This window comes from Zosterops lateralis (assembly GCF_965231275.1).
Source record: "Zosterops lateralis genome assembly, chromosome: 7".
In the NCBI taxonomy this organism is placed as follows: domain Eukaryota; kingdom Metazoa; phylum Chordata; class Aves; order Passeriformes; family Zosteropidae; genus Zosterops; species Zosterops lateralis.
In genome coordinates, this window is record NC_139767.1 from 21,314,429 (window position 1) to 21,334,685 (window position 20,257).

Sequence of the window (20,257 nt, forward strand, 5' to 3'; positions counted from 1 at the left end):
AATGTAGCTGAAGCTTTGTAATTAGTACACACTCAATTCCTATGAAGCCATCTTAATACAGTTCATGTATATAAAAATTTTATTTTCAGACACTATTCATAGTTGTGTAAATCCAGGATGATTCCACTGAGATTAAATTAAATTAGTCCAGAAATGAGCCCTCATCCTCAACAGACTGTGCCCCACCTCTGATAAATATAGAGGATGACACACGGTAACAGTGACACAGAGGCCACACCTCTGAAAGCTCCCGGGAATAGGGAAACACCTGTTTGTGCTGGGGAAGAGCAGGTGGGAAGCGGTGGTTTGCCGGCTCAATATCCTGTGCTTGCAAATACAAAGAACGGCGCTCAGATGCCTCTCTTTTTTTGCCCTGTGAGTTTATTAAGAAGCCGCCGGTGCTTTTCACGACCCTGGAGATGCCTTTCCAGCCTCGCTCGGCTGCCCGCACCTCCCTCCCCCGTGTCACCGAGCCGAGCCGCGCTGAACGCGCACCGTTCTGCCTGCTGGGTACTGCAGGAAGCCTTAATTACAGCCTGAAAATAATACCCGCTTCCCCCGGGAGGCTCCCGAGCTATTCCTGTGGGACGGGAGAAGCCGGGAGGAGGCAGGTGCGGGAGGCTGGCGCTCCCCGGGCCCGGGCGCGGCAGCGGCGCCTCCGTGCGCGCCGGCGGGGCGGCCCCAGCACCACGGCCAGCTCCGAGCGAGCACCGCGCCTGCCGCGGCCCGGCCCCGGCCCCGGCCCCGGCCCCGGCCCCGGGGCGGAGCGGAGCAGAGTGCGGGCCCGGGCAGCGGCTCGGCCACGGGGCGGCCTCGGCACCCGCCGGTGCCCGCGGGCCGGGCGAGGGCTCCCTGCCGAGCTCAGCCCCGCGCCCTGCGCCGCTGTCTCGGCCCGAGCCGGGGCTGGCACCTGCTCGGCGGCCCAGGGGCAGCGCTCGGCGCCGGGGGAATCCCCCTTCCTCCCTTCCTCCCGCGAGGGGGTCGTGCGGCGAGGGGAAGCCCTCGCCTGGGTCACGCCGCGTAGGAGGGGCGATCCCTTCCACCGGGGAGAGGAAGGATGCCGAGGGCTCCGGTGGTCCCTTCCCCCGCTCCCTCATCGCTCAGCATCGACCCCAACTCGCGCCGCCCCCCGCCCCAGACGGGGCGTGTACCGAGCTCCCTCCCTCCCTCCCCCGGCCCTGGCAGCGCCTGGGGCTCCCCGGCGGGCCGCGCTCAGGGGCCGCGGAGGGGCCGGCGGTGCCGGGAGGGCGGGGACGCCGGGGCTGCCGGAGGTGGCGGGGCCCCCCCGCCGCCATCGCCCTCGGTCCCCGCTGACCCCGCGGCCGCCGCGCCGGGGGATGTGGCACGTCGCGGTGTGCCGGGGTGCAGATCATTCCTGATGCCGCTGTTTGTCGCCGAGTTTTGAAGAGATTTATTGGCTGGCTCTCGCTAAACCACGCTTGAGTAATCCGAGCTGCTGCGCGCCGTGGTGAAGCCCGGAGGGGGGGAGCGTCACTCCCTCTGGCAGCGGAGAAACATTAGTCTTCCAGCCCTCAAACCACCACTACAGCGTCGGAAACTGCCGGGTCACAGCCATTTGCTTTGGAAAATTGGCGATGTTTGGTGCTAGAGATCGATTACCCTTGTAATCTTCCCCCACCCGCCACCTCCTCCTGCTCACCCCACCCCTGCCCGCCCCAGACAATAGCGTCCGACAGCCTCCGGGGGAAAAAATAGAAAAGAAAGCAAGGAGAGAAAGAAAGAAAGAAAGAAAGAAAGAAAGAAAGAAAAAAGAAAGAAACTGGGGGATGAATGTGACTGCGATAGGAAAAGCGTGTCTCTAGAAGTGGTGCTAATGGGAAGAGATTTCCGAGCTCCAGAGGACGATGATGTGTCACAAAGGGTAGCCGGCTCGGGGCTCGGGGCTGGAGCCGTGTAGGAGATCCTTGGAGAAGTCATTGTGCACAGAAAACCGAAGACCTGTACAAACATGCCTGTTCGCAGAGGTCATGTGGCACCACAAAATACATTTTTGGGTACAATCATACGAAAATTTGAAGGGCAAAGTAAGTTCTCGCTTTCTATCTATTTTGCTATAGTAGTTTTATTCTGCTCGTGTCTAAATGGACAGCAGCTCCTGACTATTTTTAAGTTTGTAGCTTGCAAAGAAAACCCCGGAGATAAGAAGGGGATCCCTGGCAGAAGTAGAAATGTTCTTGATCTAGAATACAGATTACCAACTTGAATTATTGGCTGGTGGGCTTGTTTGGGTTTGAGTTTGGGTTTTTTTGGGGGAGGGGGGTTGGGGCTATTTTCCCACGCTATTTCAGGGAGTAGTTTTTATCGCTGACTGTATCCATATTGTACAGATATAGAAGTTATATCTCTTACCTTCTTCTGAACCAGTGAGGTGGCTGTAAAAGCAGAATGTAGAATCTTGCTGCCTTTGCAATGTCTAAAATATAGGCTAGATTTAGTATTATTATGATTGTTAATGCTGTTAATAATAATTGCCTTTTCAAAATAAAGCAGAACTTCAGACTTTGATTTAGAGAAAATAGAAAATATGCAGAACAATTATTAAAGAGGAAATACTCTCTTACCTTGTTGTCATGACTGCATTTTGATATAGCTGTCAAATTTCTCTCTTGCCAAAAATATGCCAAATTTCTCTCTATGCCAAAAATATCTATCAAACCAGTGCAAATGCATCCTCAGGGAGAGTCTGTGAGATCTTTTCCAATGCAGCGGTTTACTACCTGTCAAGGAGGCTGAAGCTGAAGTGTTTTTTCCTGGCAAGAATTTTGGTTTTCTATTAGCTGTAAGAAGGAACACTTGATGCTTAAAATGAATTTCATTTACAACAGTAGTTTGATGTATGTACATTGATTTAAATATTTAGCATAATGTTAGTGTCAGTCTGGTGTGAACCCTTACAGGTAATTCCAGTTCGTATACTTCCATATACTTAAGCCAATATTAGCATGTGTAATGTTTATATTTTTGAAAAAAAAAAAATACAGTGATAGTCTTAATGTATCTATATGCTAAGTCAGTGTTGCTACTCCAAGTTTTTATGTAGTGAAGTGTATTTTTTGACAGTAATAATGCACTAGCTGCTAAATAGCCAAATGACAGTGAAAACTCAGTGTGATTGAAAGACAGCAGGAAAAGTAAGAATGAAATCTCCAAATATGTCAGTGTTCAAAGATGGACATATTTAAAATTTTGGAGACTAGCACTGTTTACTTGGTGTCATGTAAGAAATCTTTTAAAAAACAAGCAATCACCTTGTGAATTTAAGTAACTAAAAATTAATGTTATTAGCAGTAAGTGTATCAAAGTTGCACACTTATAATTACAATGGGACTAGTGTTTTAGAAAGGTAAACAGAAACAAACAAGAGTTGAAAACTTTTGAACCTCTCTTTGAAGTGAGAGTTTCAGAAAGGAGGATGGATGGACGCACAGAACTTCAGTGAAATTTGCAAAATGTTTCCAACATAACAGTACCCCCCTTTTTTTGTTTTTAGGAACTTTCTTCAGTTGCTTTCTACATAGATTTGTTAAAATACTGACAATAAATTTACTGTGATTCATCTCAGTTAAAATCCCTACAGAGTAGATTGAGATGGACCTTACATCAAGAGGCTCTTCATTTGAGTAGAATCCCCTTCCCGCGGCTCTATTTTCCCCCCAGAGAAGCTACTAACTTTTCAAGGACTTTCCCGGTGTTGCAACTGACAGGACGGCACTCATCGCTTGGGCTTCAGTGAAGTCTGGAACAGACAAAATTTTGAAGTCAAAAGGAGATTTACAGTGCCTTGCATAGTGTGGTTTTATTTCCTTAAAAAAAACCCCCAAACAAAAAACTTCATTAAATGACTGAAAATATCTATTTCAGGCATTCCCATGAAAAGAAGGGTTGTTCAGCATTCATCCCTGCAATCAACTCTATAAGAAATGTTGAAAGAGTACTAAAAAATGCATCACTTTCTTTTATTGCAGATAAAAAATTCATCATTGCTAATGCTAGAGTGCAGAATTGTGCTATCATCTACTGCAATGATGGGTTCTGTGAGATGACCGGGTTCTCCAGGCCAGATGTCATGCAGAAACCTTGCACCTGTGATTTTCTTCATGGGCCAGAGACCAAAAGACATCATATTGCCCAAATTGCTCAAGCCCTGCTGGGGTCAGAGGAGAGGAAAGTAGAAGTCACCTATTATCACAAAGATGGTAAAGTCTGGCTTTATTTTCAAAGCTCTTTGCATGATTGGTTAGCAGTTGATTGGTAAAAGAAGTGTGTATGTTGTACTGGCCAGCCCCTTTGCTGGAGGGGTTGTAATTTATCTGAAGTCCTCTGAAATACATTTGTGTGTATCAGTAAGGGAATCTGCCCTGAGAGTAGTGGGTGTATGGAGTATATCACTGTACGCTCACTCCGCCAGCTGAATGAAGCCAGCACAGTGTTTGCAACTCTGGAACAGAAGTTCTCCTCTTGGTTAGTTAGAAGATGTAAATCACTTGAAGTAATCAGCAGAGAGGAAATGTACCTTGATTTAAATGCAATATTTTACCACACAAAGTTAAATGTAGAAAAAAGCAGCCCATCAGAAAGAAACCATCAGCTTATAAAGAAAAGGACAAGTCTTTTTCAGAGCTGAGATATTGTAGAGTACCTGCAATTGAACTACTGATAATCGTCTAGTATTGCCAGAGTCAAAATTTGGGTTTGCCTAGACTATGAACTATTCCCTGTTATTCAGTAAAGACTCATAATACATGCAGAATAGCTGAATCTGCTGATACTTTTTTTTTCCTGTTAGGAGCAAAAAATGAATAAATACATTTACAGATTTAAAAATGCACACGCATGAGAATTAGTTATGATACATAATAGTTATATGTAGAGTTTTGTTGTTGGTTGGGGTTTTTTTAATTACCCAGAGTTATTTACAGAAACACCCATCTTTCAAATGAATTCAAGTAATTGATAATTGTGGTGTACCTTATTTTGTCTCTTGCTGTGTACACTCTTGGGAGAAGGAAAAGGAAATTAATATTCAAATGCTGAGCTTAAATTAGTTCTGGAGAAGTGCCAGTGTGTTGTTTACATCAATTTTAGAATCACATGCAATGTGCTCTCTCATTTTAAAGTCCCAGAGTTAAATCCTGTTCACAATCATTCTGTTGTTATCTTGGAGACATTTAACTAATATTATTTTTAGTTTAGGCTGGTATAACTCACATAGGACTCAGGCCAACTATTCTACCCACGCTACCAATATTTAAGTATACTCTTTGTAGCAGATTCTTAGTAGAGCTCTTTATTCTTTGATCCAGGTTGGTGGTCTGGAGCAGATTTTGGTCAAGATTTGTTGTTGTAGCTGTGCCTTGGAAATAGATTTCTCAGGAGACCTGACACTGTGTGTCTTTTACATATCTACCTTGTGCTTGTGTTAACTTGGTATGTGTTAAAAATAATACTGCAAAAGAAGACTGTCATTGCTAACTTTCACAGCCATCAGCCTGGGGCACTGTTCAGAAATGCGGTGGTTTAAAAGTCCTAAAATCTCCCAAAACATTAGGAGGGAAGGAAAGGCATTTAAAAGTACTGCTTATCTGATAGATAGGTAGATAGATGGATAGATAGATGCATAGATAGATAGATACATACATCCTTTTCTAAAATGCTGAATTCTGAAATCATGCAACACATCATAAGCTGTTAGAGACAAACCAAAGAAATACTGTCAATAAAAATCTTCCATGAATAATTTTTAACACTGAGTTACAGCTTATTCGGTGTAAATAATTGTATGCATAAGTGTTTTTGGTAACTTCACTTCTCTGAATAATTACTTTAATCACCTCAATATTTTACTTGTCTAAATGTGAGCAGGATTCACCATGTGAACTGTATGATCTCCTAAATTTAAACAAACACAGGTGAATCAGGCAAAGATTGTCAAAATATAAGATAGGTCTGACACTCAAATGCATGGCTATCTGTCAGCTTGATTGTATATACAGATTTTTTTGTTTTGCTCCACATGCTGTTCAATTTCTTTTCAAAATGTGATAGAAAATCTTAAGTCTAATCACCAGTCTTCTGGTGTCATGAAATTGAAGCTACCTGTATGATGTATGTAATGAATGTTAGTAAACATATTCTATAGTTATTCTAAGTAACTCAAAAAGACATACCTGACTTTTCATCTTCACTTTTTCAAATTTGATTTTTCAATATATGGCGTACATAACATAGTTTGTATATTGTAATAATATACAGAATAGTGGTACCTAACAAGGACTTCCTCCGGGTTGTGAAACAAAGTAAATTTTAAGAGTTTTCTAAAAACGTGAGAGTTTAGTGCGTGGTTAGTGGCTTATTTTGCATGTGTGCTCTGAGTATGAGACTTGAGATCAATTTCAGCAATTTTCAATTTTCAGAGGTCAATTCTAGCACAGTCAGAAATGTAACTTTCTACATGTGAGTAGCCCAAGTTTCTCCAATGAACTATCCACTGCTTAAAAGTTTTATATGCCACTTTATTTCATGGCAAACCATTGTATAATATTTAACATAATACTAAGCATACAGAGGAGGAAGACACCTCAAGAAGGTGTGAATTGCTTGAGGTTCCAGTGACGGGAGGTTTTAAAACCAGATTACACACTCCTGACTAAATACCCAGTGAATTGCAAATAAAACCTTATTACACATCACACTGTCATTTCCTCTACATAAGCCACTGATTGTACTAAAAAATATTTTAATATTTTGAAGTAAAGCAAATGTCAGTGGGATCACTTATAAAGCTGATCTGTCATCAGAATTCCAGCAATGCAGATATCAGAAAGGGAATAATGCTTTTTTTGTTTTTGATTCTAAATACCACCTCATATAATTTTAAAATGTCACAGCTATTCTTGCTATAGAAAAATAGTATTGAACACATACATGGGAATTAGGATTCTGATGTTCTCTACTGGTGTATAGTCCATTTTTCTAGATGAACGTACAGGATCTTGAGTTTTAAACATCTTGATGATGCAAAACTGAAAGCTGCTGTTTGTTCACTGCTTTAATCTTTTGGCCAAATTTCACACTCAAAGAAGACAGGACAGAAGGATGGGAAAAAGATTTCATAGCAAGTTGATATTCAGAAAATGGCAATTGCTTGAATCTGTGCTGCCTTAAACATGACAGACAGAAGATAGAGTGGTCAAAGGAGAAAAAAATTCTATGTATGACAGTTTTCTAAATGAGTAACCTGGATGGAGCCTGTTTCCCTTTTCACCGGGGAGAGTGGTGGGGAGGGTGCAGAGAAACATCGAATGCTTGTGCTAGCTTTGTATAATTGTTTAGATGGCCTGGACTTGGGCACCCAGCAAGCCCTGTCCCACCCACAGCAGTGCTGTCTTCACAGCAGTTTTTAACATTTGCATCTAAAAGCCTTACTAGCTGCTCTCAGAGTAGTTCTATCAGAATGTAGCTTACTTTTGGTTTTAATTTGTCCGCACTCTTTTTCCTTTTACAACGGTATTTATACAATCCAAGCAAAGTTCTAGTCCTCTGTCTTCTTCAAGTAGTGCCACAGTAGGCAATTCCATAGCTACCAAAAGAGTTAATTACTGAGAAAAATGGTTAATGGGAACAGATGGTGCCAAAACTAAAGGTCCAAATTTACAGGTTCTCATAGCACAAGTAGCTCCACAATTGTCACTGGATTTACTCGTGGGATTAAAGACACAGTAATTTATTTTTTTTTAATGTAAATATCCCATTTTAAAAAGAGAAATAGATAAATACAATTCACAAGAACCATTATTTTGAAACTTTTTTTTCCCCAAGGATTGCTATTAGGCATTAGCATCTGCTTAATTAAAAAATTACACTCTGATATCAAAACAACAATATTATAAATTCCTTACTATCTCATTATTTTTTTCACTAATCTTATAGCTATATGATCTGAATTATACTTGAAGGCAAGATATTGTTTATACAGGATATCAGTTCTTATTTTAATAAAGTTATTTATGGTGAAAATATTTGACAGTTCTTCCTTTGAGGACTCCATTTTGCAGTTTAAGTCATTATTGCATAAATCATTCTTGACAGATGTAAAATATTGCTTGAGGTGGTAAAGCTGTAAAACTTTGGAGATAAAAAGTATAATTATTTTGGGATTGAGAATGGATATATAATAGTCAGAAAGTATTGTACCACACAAAATACATTTTTACTTCTTACCGTTTACTTTGTGGGCATTAATGGGATATGTCTAAGCTTGCAGATGGTATCTGTTAAAGGAAGGTAGGCTCATTTAAGCTTAGCCTATATGCATCAGATATTCTAGTGCTGAGAAGAACTAAGGTAGAGTATGAGTTTGAGCAAAGGTAAGATCAAGCAATGTGCAGAGCGCCTACAAGCCTCACAAACTACTTCGCCATTTAGCCAGTTTCAAAAAAATAATTTGCCCTAACTGTTTGCAGATTAAACGTATTTGCATTTTCAAAGCACATTTCCAAACTAATATCTTAAGGCCTTTTCATCTCTTTTTGAGGATAGGAAACTAAAAATTGTGCAAATATACTGATGAAATAAAGTGAAAATGGTATTAATACTTCTTAAATAGAAAGATCAGAACTTCATTTAGAAGCTCATCATCTAGACTTCAGTCAGCATAGGTGTTTTGCCATCTGTTTGTGTGAACCTACCAATCAATAAAAAATACAACTGAAAAGAAAGCTGCTTACATGTGTGTCAAGTCCCCTTAGATTAGCTGTGGCATGAGGGTCAGCAACTGCAGTCTTGACCATAGTTTCAGTGCCTTATCCAGAACTGTTGAGAAAGGTCAGTGAATCCAATCTCTCTGATACCCTACCGGTGTAGGACTCCTTGACAGAAGAAATACTATCTGATTGCATTTTGATAAAAAAAGTGTTGCCCCCCCCAAAAAAAACCTGTCAAAACCCCCTTTCTTAATGCAGGGCTTTTTTCTAGGCATTCTTAAAATACCCCTTGGATGAAATCCAGAATATTACTGAAGGCATTGAACTATTGGAAATCAATGAGGACATCCATTCTTATGTCTGTAGTGCCTTAGTCTTTAATACTGGTCAAGAAAAAAAGCATCCCTCGCCCATTCAGTACTGCTGATTTTACAGCAAGGAGAACCATCAACAGTGAGATAATACCTCAGGGATCCAAATATCTCATTTACTCATCCCCATTCAGATACTGCTTCTATGTCTGTTCAGAACTGTGGGTCACTTCTTATTCACATTTCATGTAGGACACCTAATGATTATGATAAAGCACCTCTTAGAGATCCTAAGAAAGCTTATTTGTAGGTCAATTTCAATCTTATTTTTTAACTCCTTGACTTTCCAATATATTCCTTTTTCTTTCCAGATAAAGATGAATTGATTTTAAATGAGGGGACTTTTATAAAAAAAAATAGTATCTGAATAAATAGAACAATTAAATTGACTTTAAATTATTCTCTTTCTCAGTGTTTAGGTATGAGTAGGTATATGTAATTTTAATAAGTAGTGAAGAATACAATTGTTGTTACTGTAGGTACTGCATCTTTAACAGAAAAAAAAATCCTAATTTGGAAAAATCCATTCTGACAGTTTTGAGTTCCTCCATGGCACAAATAAAAAACCTGCAGGCTAGTGGTTCAGGAGTCTTTCATTTCAGTACAGTGTTAAGACAGAACTCTTACAATAGAGTTCCATAGGATAATTTAATGTCAGGATTCAGAATGTCACAGGGCCAATTTACTCCTATCAAGGGGCCCAAATTTCCCTAGTCTAAGCTAAAAAGAAAAAATGATTGCTGGCTTTCAAAAAGTGTGCCGTAGTGGTAAGAAAAGTGGCGCATTCTGGGGTAAAATGGTAATATAAGGTTACGATGTGATACACATCCTCAAAAGAGTTTTATTTTTTAATTAGGCATTGCTGACAAAATTTTTTATCTGCTTTGAATATGCTCATTTTAGTTGTAGTGAAAGCTATTTTGGTTTTGGGTTATGAGACAAAAAGAACAGATGCTGTCAGTCTATTTTTGGTGTGGTTTCACATGATTTATTGTGTCCTCTTTCCATCTTTATTGTGCATCCTTTCTAATGTTACATTATGATAAGAGAGTTATCGCATACTTCTTATTATGTTATTGATTGGTTCTTTTCCTTCTTCACCAAATTGGCCCATATATCAAAAAGAGATGCAGAGAGCAAATCAGGCATCATACCTTACAATAAACACGGGGGAAGAGCCACTGCTTTTCTAATTGCAGCCTTTTGCATATTTGATATGAAACAAATTTCAAAACATGGCACTTGAGTAATACCAGTGTTGACATTTCTGCCCTCTCTGGTTCCAAGCAATGGGAAGAGGACAGTGGTGTGGGTTAGATTTTGTCTTAGTGGTTTCAAGTCCAGTTTTAAAGTGTTTCCTGCATGCTTGACTAGTAGTGTATGACTCAGTCTATGTGCTAGGTAGTCCATGCTCTTCCCAGCTAAGTATGGAAAAAGCTTAATCAGGGAGTATAGGATTCAGAGCAGCAAGACAAAGCTGACTATGGAAATTGGTAACTAACTCTAGAAACTGCATATCTCAAAAGCAATCAGAACTGTAGCTGTGAACCTCAATCCAGGCAGATAAATGACGATGACAGTGGGGTATTGTGCTTCTATAGTTACTCCCTCATTTCACAGTCTGCAACTCTGAAAGTTCACATCTCTGAAGTGGGAACTGTTTGTCTTACGATTTTGTACAGTTGAACTTTTTAGTCTAGTATACTGGGTTTTTTAAAGGAAATAACATGCATATTTTAATAATTTCTTGGAAATTAAACTCGAATTTCATTTTGAAAGCAGAATTACAGCCATAGCTAGTCATAAAATGCTTTTTGACCTCCACAATTTTGACGGATACACAATTTTAAGCTTCATTACCAACTTTCTTGATATAGCCTTTTCATTTCTCATTTTGTTAGTTCTTTAATACTGAAATCACAGTGAAATCTCATCAGGAAATATCACCACTAAAATTCAATCTGAAAAAAAGTCAGAGTAAACAGTATAAAAGGGAAGGTCTTGTCTTTTTCTGTTTCATTAACTGGATTCCAACTATAGATCTTATTATTACCTAGTTTTGATACTGCCTTCAAATTATAGCATTAAAGTGTTATCCACACAAAGAATATATTCCAGCTTATTTGTCAACAAAACCTAAAGATGGTATCTGAGTGTCAGCATTATTAACTATTTCATTACTGATAGTAAGTGGAAATGACCATGAGAAAGCTTAGGCCAGAAATCACAGTTATATTCAGTACTTCACTACATGGTGAAATTTCTTGCTTTCCTATCCTTGTTCCTCCATAATAACACAATCAATAAAAATGCTTGCTCTTACATTTTGCCATTACCTCATTTAAACCTCTGATTTGCCAAATTAGACTGCTGTGGGAACCAGAAGGTCTTGCCTAAATGGTCAGTTCAGAGAAACACAACAAGAATTTACATGAAAAACCTGGGAATTAGGATTTATCATAACATCCAAATACTGATCCTTTACAGTACCAGCTTATGAAATCTTGGCCTTTTTTTGAGCAAATGCACAGGACTGTTTGGCAATGGGTTTTTCCTGTGGCCAGAAATGTTCCTAAAGGCCTGAGAGCAAAATATCAATGCCTACTGACACAGGAATTAGCTTGCACACCAACAGCTTTCATAGAATTAAATTGCAAAGTTTAGTATTTGTAACACTAAGAAATCCTGCTCTTTAGGCATTGGAGCACTGCTCATACAGACAGTATACCTTTGCTATCTAGTATTATCTGGATCTCTATTGCTGAATAAAAAGACAACAAATTATGAAAAAACATGTGAAATACAGACAAAACTCTCCTCCATTTTTATCCACACATTAGACAGGCAGAGACAATTTCAGAACAAGGACATATTAGGGGCTTTTGTCTTTGTCTTATACCTAGGCTACTTGAAAAGCTGTTAATCATCATGTAAATTTGTTTCATCACTAACATGTATGTGCTAAAGCACTTATTCCCAGCTGTTGTCAGACTTTGGAGGCTGTGCCCTTTTGAGATTATTTTTTTAGAGCATTCTTTGCTGATTTTCATTCAAATCAATGCAAGTAGATCTCTGAAAATAGCTTGCAAATTTCCTCCTTTCAAAACTCATTTGTGTCAATCTGCTTTACTCCTTCCTCTCTGGAAAAAAAAAGCCAGATAATCTCATTAGTATTTTGCATGTTTATGGCATTTCCTTTTATACTTTCAGAAGAATATGAAATTCAGTAGTCCATAAATCCTATTGTCATGGCAGTTAAGGTAAAACATTCTTGCCATTCTGTCTATTTGCTAAAAAATGCAAGGAAGAAAGCCTGAAGTCCATGCCATTATCAATAATGACAATAAAAGAAAGGAAAATGTGTTCCATTTTAAGCGCCTAGTGTTATTTTTGCTTGATAAAATATACCAGGAATCAATTTAACACCAAAGTCTGTCCAGCAGAAAGAACAACTCTTCCCAGAAGAACTATTTCTGGAGTCATGGACAATATGACCATAACCATGTGAGAGAGTAGTAACAGCCTTGAAGTACAAAACCAGGTATCTATCAATCAACCTCTAAGCCTTTTCTGTGGATTACCAGAGCAGCTCACAAACTGGTATAAAATCCTGTGTGTAATGTCAGTCCTGAGCCAGTCCATGCTGGGTTGCTGTTCAGAGTATCCTTTGCAGAGCATCCATAGTCCTTCTATAAGTTACACTGATTGTTTATGGTAACAAAAATGTGGGCACATAATGCACAAAAGCATATTTAGTGCTTTGCCCACAGGGTTTTAAAGAAAAGTTTTGTGGTTTTTGAGATAAAGAAGAGTTTCAGTACTGTTTGTGGATGACCACAAAACTGTAATGAAACCTTGTTCCTCTTTATCCTGAATTTGCAAATCTCTTCTCATGTCAGGATTAGAAGTAGGATCTAAGAATCTGCTCTCAAAAGCCTAAAAAGTTTATTAAAAACTACTCACTGCTGCTGCATCTACAAACAGAATTAGTGTTTGATTTGTGTGATGTTTGTAGATCAGGACCTGGGTGTGGATGGTTTCCCTCTCCTGTGCTCACAGTTATTTAAAGAGGGGAAAAGAGGAAGGAATGCATGGATGGTTCACAGACCAATCTTCTTCCCAGCTGATGGGTAGGCAAGGCTATTTTATAGAAACAACTAGACAAACTAAGAACATTACAGCTAAGGGAGCTATTCCATAGACCACGCAGATGTATTTACATTCATTTTTGGTTGTTTTTTGACCTCATTTGTAAAAAAACACAGATCCTGCAGAATTACCAGAATTACCAGAAGCATCACTGTCTCTGCAGAACTCAACATATGCAAAACATAATTATTAGCCAGACAAATACATCGTGTGTGGCTGCTTGAATTTCAAACATAATCTCTTTAACATTTGAATGTGCAAGAGCATTTGTCCCTGCTTCAAGGGAATTGATTGAATTGTTTGCCATTTAAATAATATTTTATTCTTAATCCCTTTTCACCTTGGGATATTTTTTCTGTAGTTAAAAAAAAAAAAAAAAAGGAGACTTTATTTGCACTTTCTGAGGAATATCTGAAGAAAAAGTGTCAACTTTTTTTTTTTTTAATGATAGAAAAGCAATTCTACACATTTAATCTCAATTATTACCAGGAAAGTAGATTATCTAAATGTTGGGTAAGGGAGGCAGGTTTCCCCTTAGATCCCACAGGCACTAAAATATCAGATATAACTAAGTAATCATAGCTATGAAGAGCACACTGAGGTTGAGTTACTGCAAGAGGAATGACTGACCTGAAGTTTTACATGTAAAATCAGATTAAGGAGTAGATTTTCAATTATATGTATATATTATAATATATACTATAAAAGAGCATTTCTCCTTCTCAAAAGGTTTAAGAACCACTTTGAGGAGCTGCCAAAATTACTTCCTACCCCATCAGAGAATACAAACTGATACTTGATAGTTCACAACAGTTTTGCTAATAAAGCACTTTTCTTATTAAATACATTCAATCACAGGAAATTTGAACTGAACAGCAAATTAGAGGGGCTCCTAATGTGCTGATTGACTAATGCAGTGAGTCTTTTACCTCAAAAGATGTATTATTCTGGAAAAGCTCACAGTTCCAAAACATCCTTCTCTACTGTATTTTCACACTGTCCTCTTTTCAAATACAGTACACCAAAGTTGCACTGTAACATTTCCCAGTGTACATATATATAAACACCAAAAAAATCCCCAACATGGTCAAGTCTAAAAAATGGATTACAGAGTGAGAATATAAAATTACATTACAGGGCATAGTTCTGTAAAACTATCTTTAACAGGAATTGTACTTAATAGGGATTATTCTTATACGAGCATCTCAGACCACAGGTCAGGTCCAAGATAACACCCTAGGTAATGCAGTTGTGTACGTGCCTCTCTCCTGTCATAATAAACAATAATTTCCAGAGAAACAAGTTCTTGTCTTAGAGAGGTCACATGTGACCCTGACTGGGGTCAGGGCCAGACTGGGGTTGGAGACAGCTGGGGGTTGTACTGTATGGCAAAAGTGCCCAAACTGTTTCCTTCTCTTGACATAGGGTTAAAAGAACACAAAGATGAAATCAACTCCTGTTTAAACTTCAGCCTTCAGCTTTTCCCAATTTGATATAGAAAATAGAACTGCCAAATAAATGACAAAGAAAAAATACAGGAGGCAGGGTTAAGAAAGTTCAGTGGCTGCTAAACTCACACTTTCTTCAAACAGAAAAAATTATCATATGCCAGTCTCACATTGAACTTTGTTTTGATAATTGTAGCACTTATTCAGGTGCTACCACAAATCAGGCATACACAGCCTGTGCATCATTATTTTTAAAAAACCAAAAGTTATCTGAGTATTATTTGTATTTAACTGGTGCTCCATGAATAATGCAATAAATGGGGCTTTATTTTGTCCTCAAAACAAAAAAAGCTTCCACTTTTCAAGCTTTTAAAGAGATGAAATTTTATCAGATTCTAGCCTGATTAAGCTTTTTAGGAGTTCTTCGTTATTCTGATCTTCATGATCCTGAATATTTGTGAAATCTACATAAAGTTACCAATGGGAAAAAATTACATTTCTGCAGGATATTATATATCTGATTAGATTCAACTAACATATCTCTAAAATTTATTAACCAGGGGTATCCTCATAATCTACTTTAAACTGTAACATATTTTCCTCTTGTACTTCACCCTTTGTATCTTTTTTAGAAACTGGCACAATCTGTATAACACGTAATGCTTTGTATCACATGGGAATCATTAAGTAGCAGTCACTCAGATGTATTTGCTTTGAGAAAGCATTCTGTTAGCATGGCACATACTCTAATATATAGCATTTTACCATTCTAGTATAGCAAAGAATCCTTTATTAGATTGGTCTTTTATAACCATCATATTTCCATAGAATTCAGAAGCATTTACATCAGGAGGAGGATTGGGAGGTCATCTAGTCCAGTCTTCTGCCAAAAGCAGGAGCAACACAGCATTCAAAGCAAGTTGCTTAGGACTTGTCCAATTGGATGCCAGGATGGAGCCTCTCTGGGCAACCTGTTCCAGTACCCTCATATTGAAACTGGTTTTTCTTTATACCAATTTAAAGCATTGTCTCTCATTGTTTTGCACCTCAGTAAAAGACCTGCCTCAATTTTCTGGTAATTTCCTCACACCTATTGAAAGAATGTTATTAAGTCACTTGGAGCTGTCTCTAGGCTCACAGCCAAGGCCAGTTTCCTCAACCACTCCTCAAAGGACATGTGCACCAAGTCCACATCCATCTTGGTGGCCTCTGCTAGCCTCATTCAAGTTTTTCAGCATTTTTCTTGTACTGGGTTTGCAAAGTTGGATTCACTATTCCATGTGTGATCAAGTGAGCAAAGGGGAAGTATCACTTTTCTCAGTCTACTGACAAAGCTCCTGATGATACAACCGAGTGTGTTTTATCCTGGACACAGTTGGACTCAAATTTCTCAACAGATCACTGTCTGAGTCCTCTTCTACTACCTCAGGATTCAAACCTTTCCCTGACTGAGGTAGTGAATTTTTAAAGTACCTCAACTTTATCTGCATCCACTGTCACTAAATCACTCTCCCGCTCATTAGCAGACTCAAGTTATACTTGTTCATTCTTTTACTGCTAACAAACTAGCAGCACAAGCTCTTCCTGTAGCCCTTGATATCCCAAGAGTTTCAAATCTATCTCAGCTTTTCCTTTTCCAAAACCATCCCAGAATGTCTGGGTAGTGTTTTGGTATTCTTCTCTTGTAGCCTGCCCTTACTCTCACCTCTTTTAAATATCATTTTTATTGAGGGTGTTTTGCTGTTCTTTTTTCTTTTTTTTTTTTTTTCCACTGGAGCTCAGACATGAGTTCTCTGCAGAGCCACCTGGTATTTGAATACATTTATTTATTTTGCTGAGTATTTGAATGGACTGATATGGTGCTTAAGAAGGCATTTGAGCAATACTCTGCAGTGTTTGAAAAACTAATGAGTTAGATACCATACTTCTTTTATTTTTCCTCTCAATTCAGTAACCCATACATGGGTATTTTACATATATTTTATTATACTAAGTGGCATCTGTGATACTTTTATGTATTATTCTTATTCTTTCTTCAATGGTTCAGTATTATGTCAAGTTTTAGACATTAAGTTTTACATAACTTAAATATACCTACTCATACATTAGGAAATCATTTTACATTATACATACAAGATGGTTGAAATTGCAACCTAGATATTTTTTAGATATTTCCAAATATCATTACTGATGTGCTACATGGTATAAATTCCATGTTGCTACGCATTTTGAAGAAATCAGCGTTTTCCTGTAATAGAGGTCAATTCACCTGGTTCTTAGGCAGCTACCTGGATTTCTTTGGTAGATAGATTGTTTTATACAAAAATGTTTGAGTTTAGAATTAAAAAAATCCTAATGCTTATTTTGCTGTGGATTACAGTAATCTAAACCAACTTAATGCTAAAGAAAGTTGCGATGGAGTACTAAGTTTTAGAACAGCTAATCAATGTCTTATACTAGAAGATAAATGCAACTTCACTGACAACTAACTAGAGCATCCCTGGTACACATTATTGAGCACTTAATTCTCATCACTAAAGATATGAAAAAATCAGATCTTCTGAGAGAAATATTTTTCACAATTTGTAGAATTCTTTCAGTGACTTTCAGTAGTGAGGTAACATTATTGAAAAACTGTCTCATCTCAGAAGAAAAAGTTTATTGCTAACATTTCCTTAGCTAGGTCGTGCAAAAGACAGCATTTTCTTCTCCATTTCTTTTCTACCATTTTTAATTTTGTATTTCCTTCTAAAATTATAGATTTGTCCTTTATGCTTTCTTCCTGGTTAGTGACTAGGGGAGATAGAAGTCTGCTGTTTTCTTCCAGCTTTTTTCTTTAGGACAATACTAACTCCCCTTCCCCTAACCTGTGGTGCACCACCATCAGTATGGAGGGTGTCCTACCTCCCAAGAGGAGCTCAGCACCTCTGCCTGCTGGCATTGATGGCACTCAGCATCCTGCTGGAGCTGGCCCCTAACACAGAGCACAGCGGCAGAGCATCGGGAGCCCTGCGCCTTGTGTGCCGCTGCAGTGATGTCAGACCCACGGGTTTAAGCAGTACCTCTTCAAATACCCATCATGTAGGGATGTGGTTCCATCTGAGGATATTTAAAAAGATAACTGAGACATAATACTGCTGATTTAAGACACCCCAACTGGGGGGGCTGACAGCCTATTCCAATTTGCAATGCATTTCATTTCATATTTTCTCTCAGTTCTTTATCCATAGACAAGGACTGTTAAACAAGCACAATGTGACAAACCATATTTAATGAATATTATTAAGGATGAATTCAACTGCTGCTTGAAGGTGTTGATGTGCTTCATCAAATATACTTCCACTGACTAAACCATTACTGAAAATATTTTTAATTTTATTATTAAAATAATTTCTTTCCATATTGCATGCATATTTAACACTTTCAGATCTCTCTGTTTCATGCTGGATTTTATTTTTAGTCATCCTAATGGGATGTTTGAAAGTTCATCAATAAAACCTGCTTTATCGATGCCCTAAAAGGAACTTTCTTTTACTCTCTGCCTATGTGACAGATAAAAGTATCTTGAGGGTGCACAACAGCAGCTCCTGGCATAGTATTAGAAATACTGGTTTCCCCTACATTAGTTAATTTGATGATGCAGAAGAAAACACATCTAGCATATGCATTAAATTATAGTATTATGCAAGGATTTTTCAATTTGTAACTTTTTATTTAAGTGTGGTTTTATTTCAGCTCAGATGCAAAGCCATTCCTACATCTAAAGTCATCAGTGAGAGATTCACAGACTGAGATTTAATTGCACCCATTTCTGCATGCAACAGATATAGTACAGTGTTTAGGGTAGCTGCTTGTGTGTGCTTTATGTCTGCATAGGATTAATTTAGTGTGCACAGTACTGGGACATGTGTCTTGTTTTTAATTTAAAGGAATGAGATTATACAAATCATTTCTCATTCTTGGACTGGACCAAATATTCCTTGTCAGATTGCCTGTGACAAGCCGATGGCAAATGTGACTTGTTTTTGTCAAGAACAGTTAAAGATACTTGGCCCTACAAGGCTCGAGTAAAGTCAGAATGTGAGTAAGAGCCAAAAGGATGGCTTTTCTAGTCTTGTTTCTGATCCTGTGCTTTGCAGAGAAACACGGTTATCTTTATACACAGATATTGCAAAACAACCTTCCCTTGACTAACATAACTTTCAAAATTGTGTTTACATCCCATTTATTTATGGTCTTTATCTAAAACAAAAGAATTGTAAACCAAACTTCCCAAAGAAGTTGTTTCATTTCTAAGGTTTTTGAATAACTGAAAAGCTTTTATGTTTTTATCTGGATTTGAAATGCTTGAAAAGATCCAATAGATACATGTTTGATAAAGGCTTTACAAATATATGCTTTTTTGTGACTTAGTTGAACACATCACCCTTTTAATAATCAGCAAGTCGGTTTTTAGATACACAGTATATTATAATGTACCATTTGAAAGCAATTATGACAGCAAAATAACATGCAGGTATTTTAAAATGGGAGTATTTTCATACTAACTTCAACCCTAATCTTTTGGGCTATGACATATTTATTCTTTGAAATTACATTTTTTTTATCCTGATACGCAGGATAATCATAAGAAATTTTAGAGATCAGGACAGTGAGATGACACTCAGCTCAGGTCTATTTGCTGGGAAAAAATAGGGTCTTATTTTAATGTGTTAATGAGTACACGATTGACAGTTCAATTTAGTCTACCTAACCAGCCTTTCTGAAGTGCAACAAAAAGGGTAAGCAGAACCTCTGGCTAAAGAGGTACCTTGCATCACCTCAAAATGCTTTTTCCAAAGCCTGCAATGGTAAATTTAGCTTTCCTTTTGGTATTTTAGGGGGTATAGAGGCCTTCATGGATATCTTTGTTGGAGTTTGATAGTGTTTTACATTTCATGGGAATAAAACATCAGAATTGTGATGCTGAACTGAGATGAGCAATCAAAGTTAACATTTTGTCTCTGAGATATTATCTGTAAAGGAAAGTTCCAAAAGGGAGAGTTTAATAATATGTAATATCTTCATAAGATTTTTAAATAAAGTTCACTATTACCTGTCATGGACATATCATCTACATATTGCAGAAGGAAAAAAAATTACTAAAGAAGAAAACAAAGCAAAAAAACCCCTGAAACTAAAATGAAACGGTTTTGAGTCTGTTTGTCCTGTGCTACCAATTCTTTCAGCAAATTGATAATGTTCTTATGTAACAGCAGTGTACAGAGGAAAATTTTGATTGGATTGAATCAAGTTAAAATCTGTTTTAGTTTTGCCAAGTGTATCAGCCTTCAATCAGTGATGGTCAAATCAAAACTATTTTGATAAATTTCAGATTCTCGGGGCTACAGTGCTGGAGTCATTGAGAAGTTTGAGTTTAAGCAAGTGAGAGAAAAACATGCGAAAACCAGTTCCATGTATAAAGCTCATTTCACCTTTAATATTACTATAACTTTCAGTAGGGGATTCTCAAGAGTACCTAGAATTACCTATTTTCTTCTATCAAAATTATCATTCAACTCAAGTA

The 20,257-nt window shown here is 38.2% G+C and overlaps 1 protein-coding gene across 1 annotated transcript in view; it reads left to right on the top strand.

Annotated features, from left to right (window-relative positions):
- The first annotated feature begins 1,507 nt into the window (after positions 1–1,507).
- Positions 1,508–20,257, top strand: part of KCNH7 (potassium voltage-gated channel subfamily H member 7) — a 209,485-nt gene continuing 190,735 nt past the window's right edge. Inside the window, exons 1-2 of the mRNA XM_083865336.1 lie at positions 1,508–2,045; positions 3,987–4,217. Coding sequence (XP_083721462.1) covers positions 1,970–2,045; positions 3,987–4,217 — 307 coding nt within the window. The 5' untranslated portion in view covers positions 1,508–1,969. The remainder of the gene's footprint in view (positions 2,046–3,986; positions 4,218–20,257) is intronic.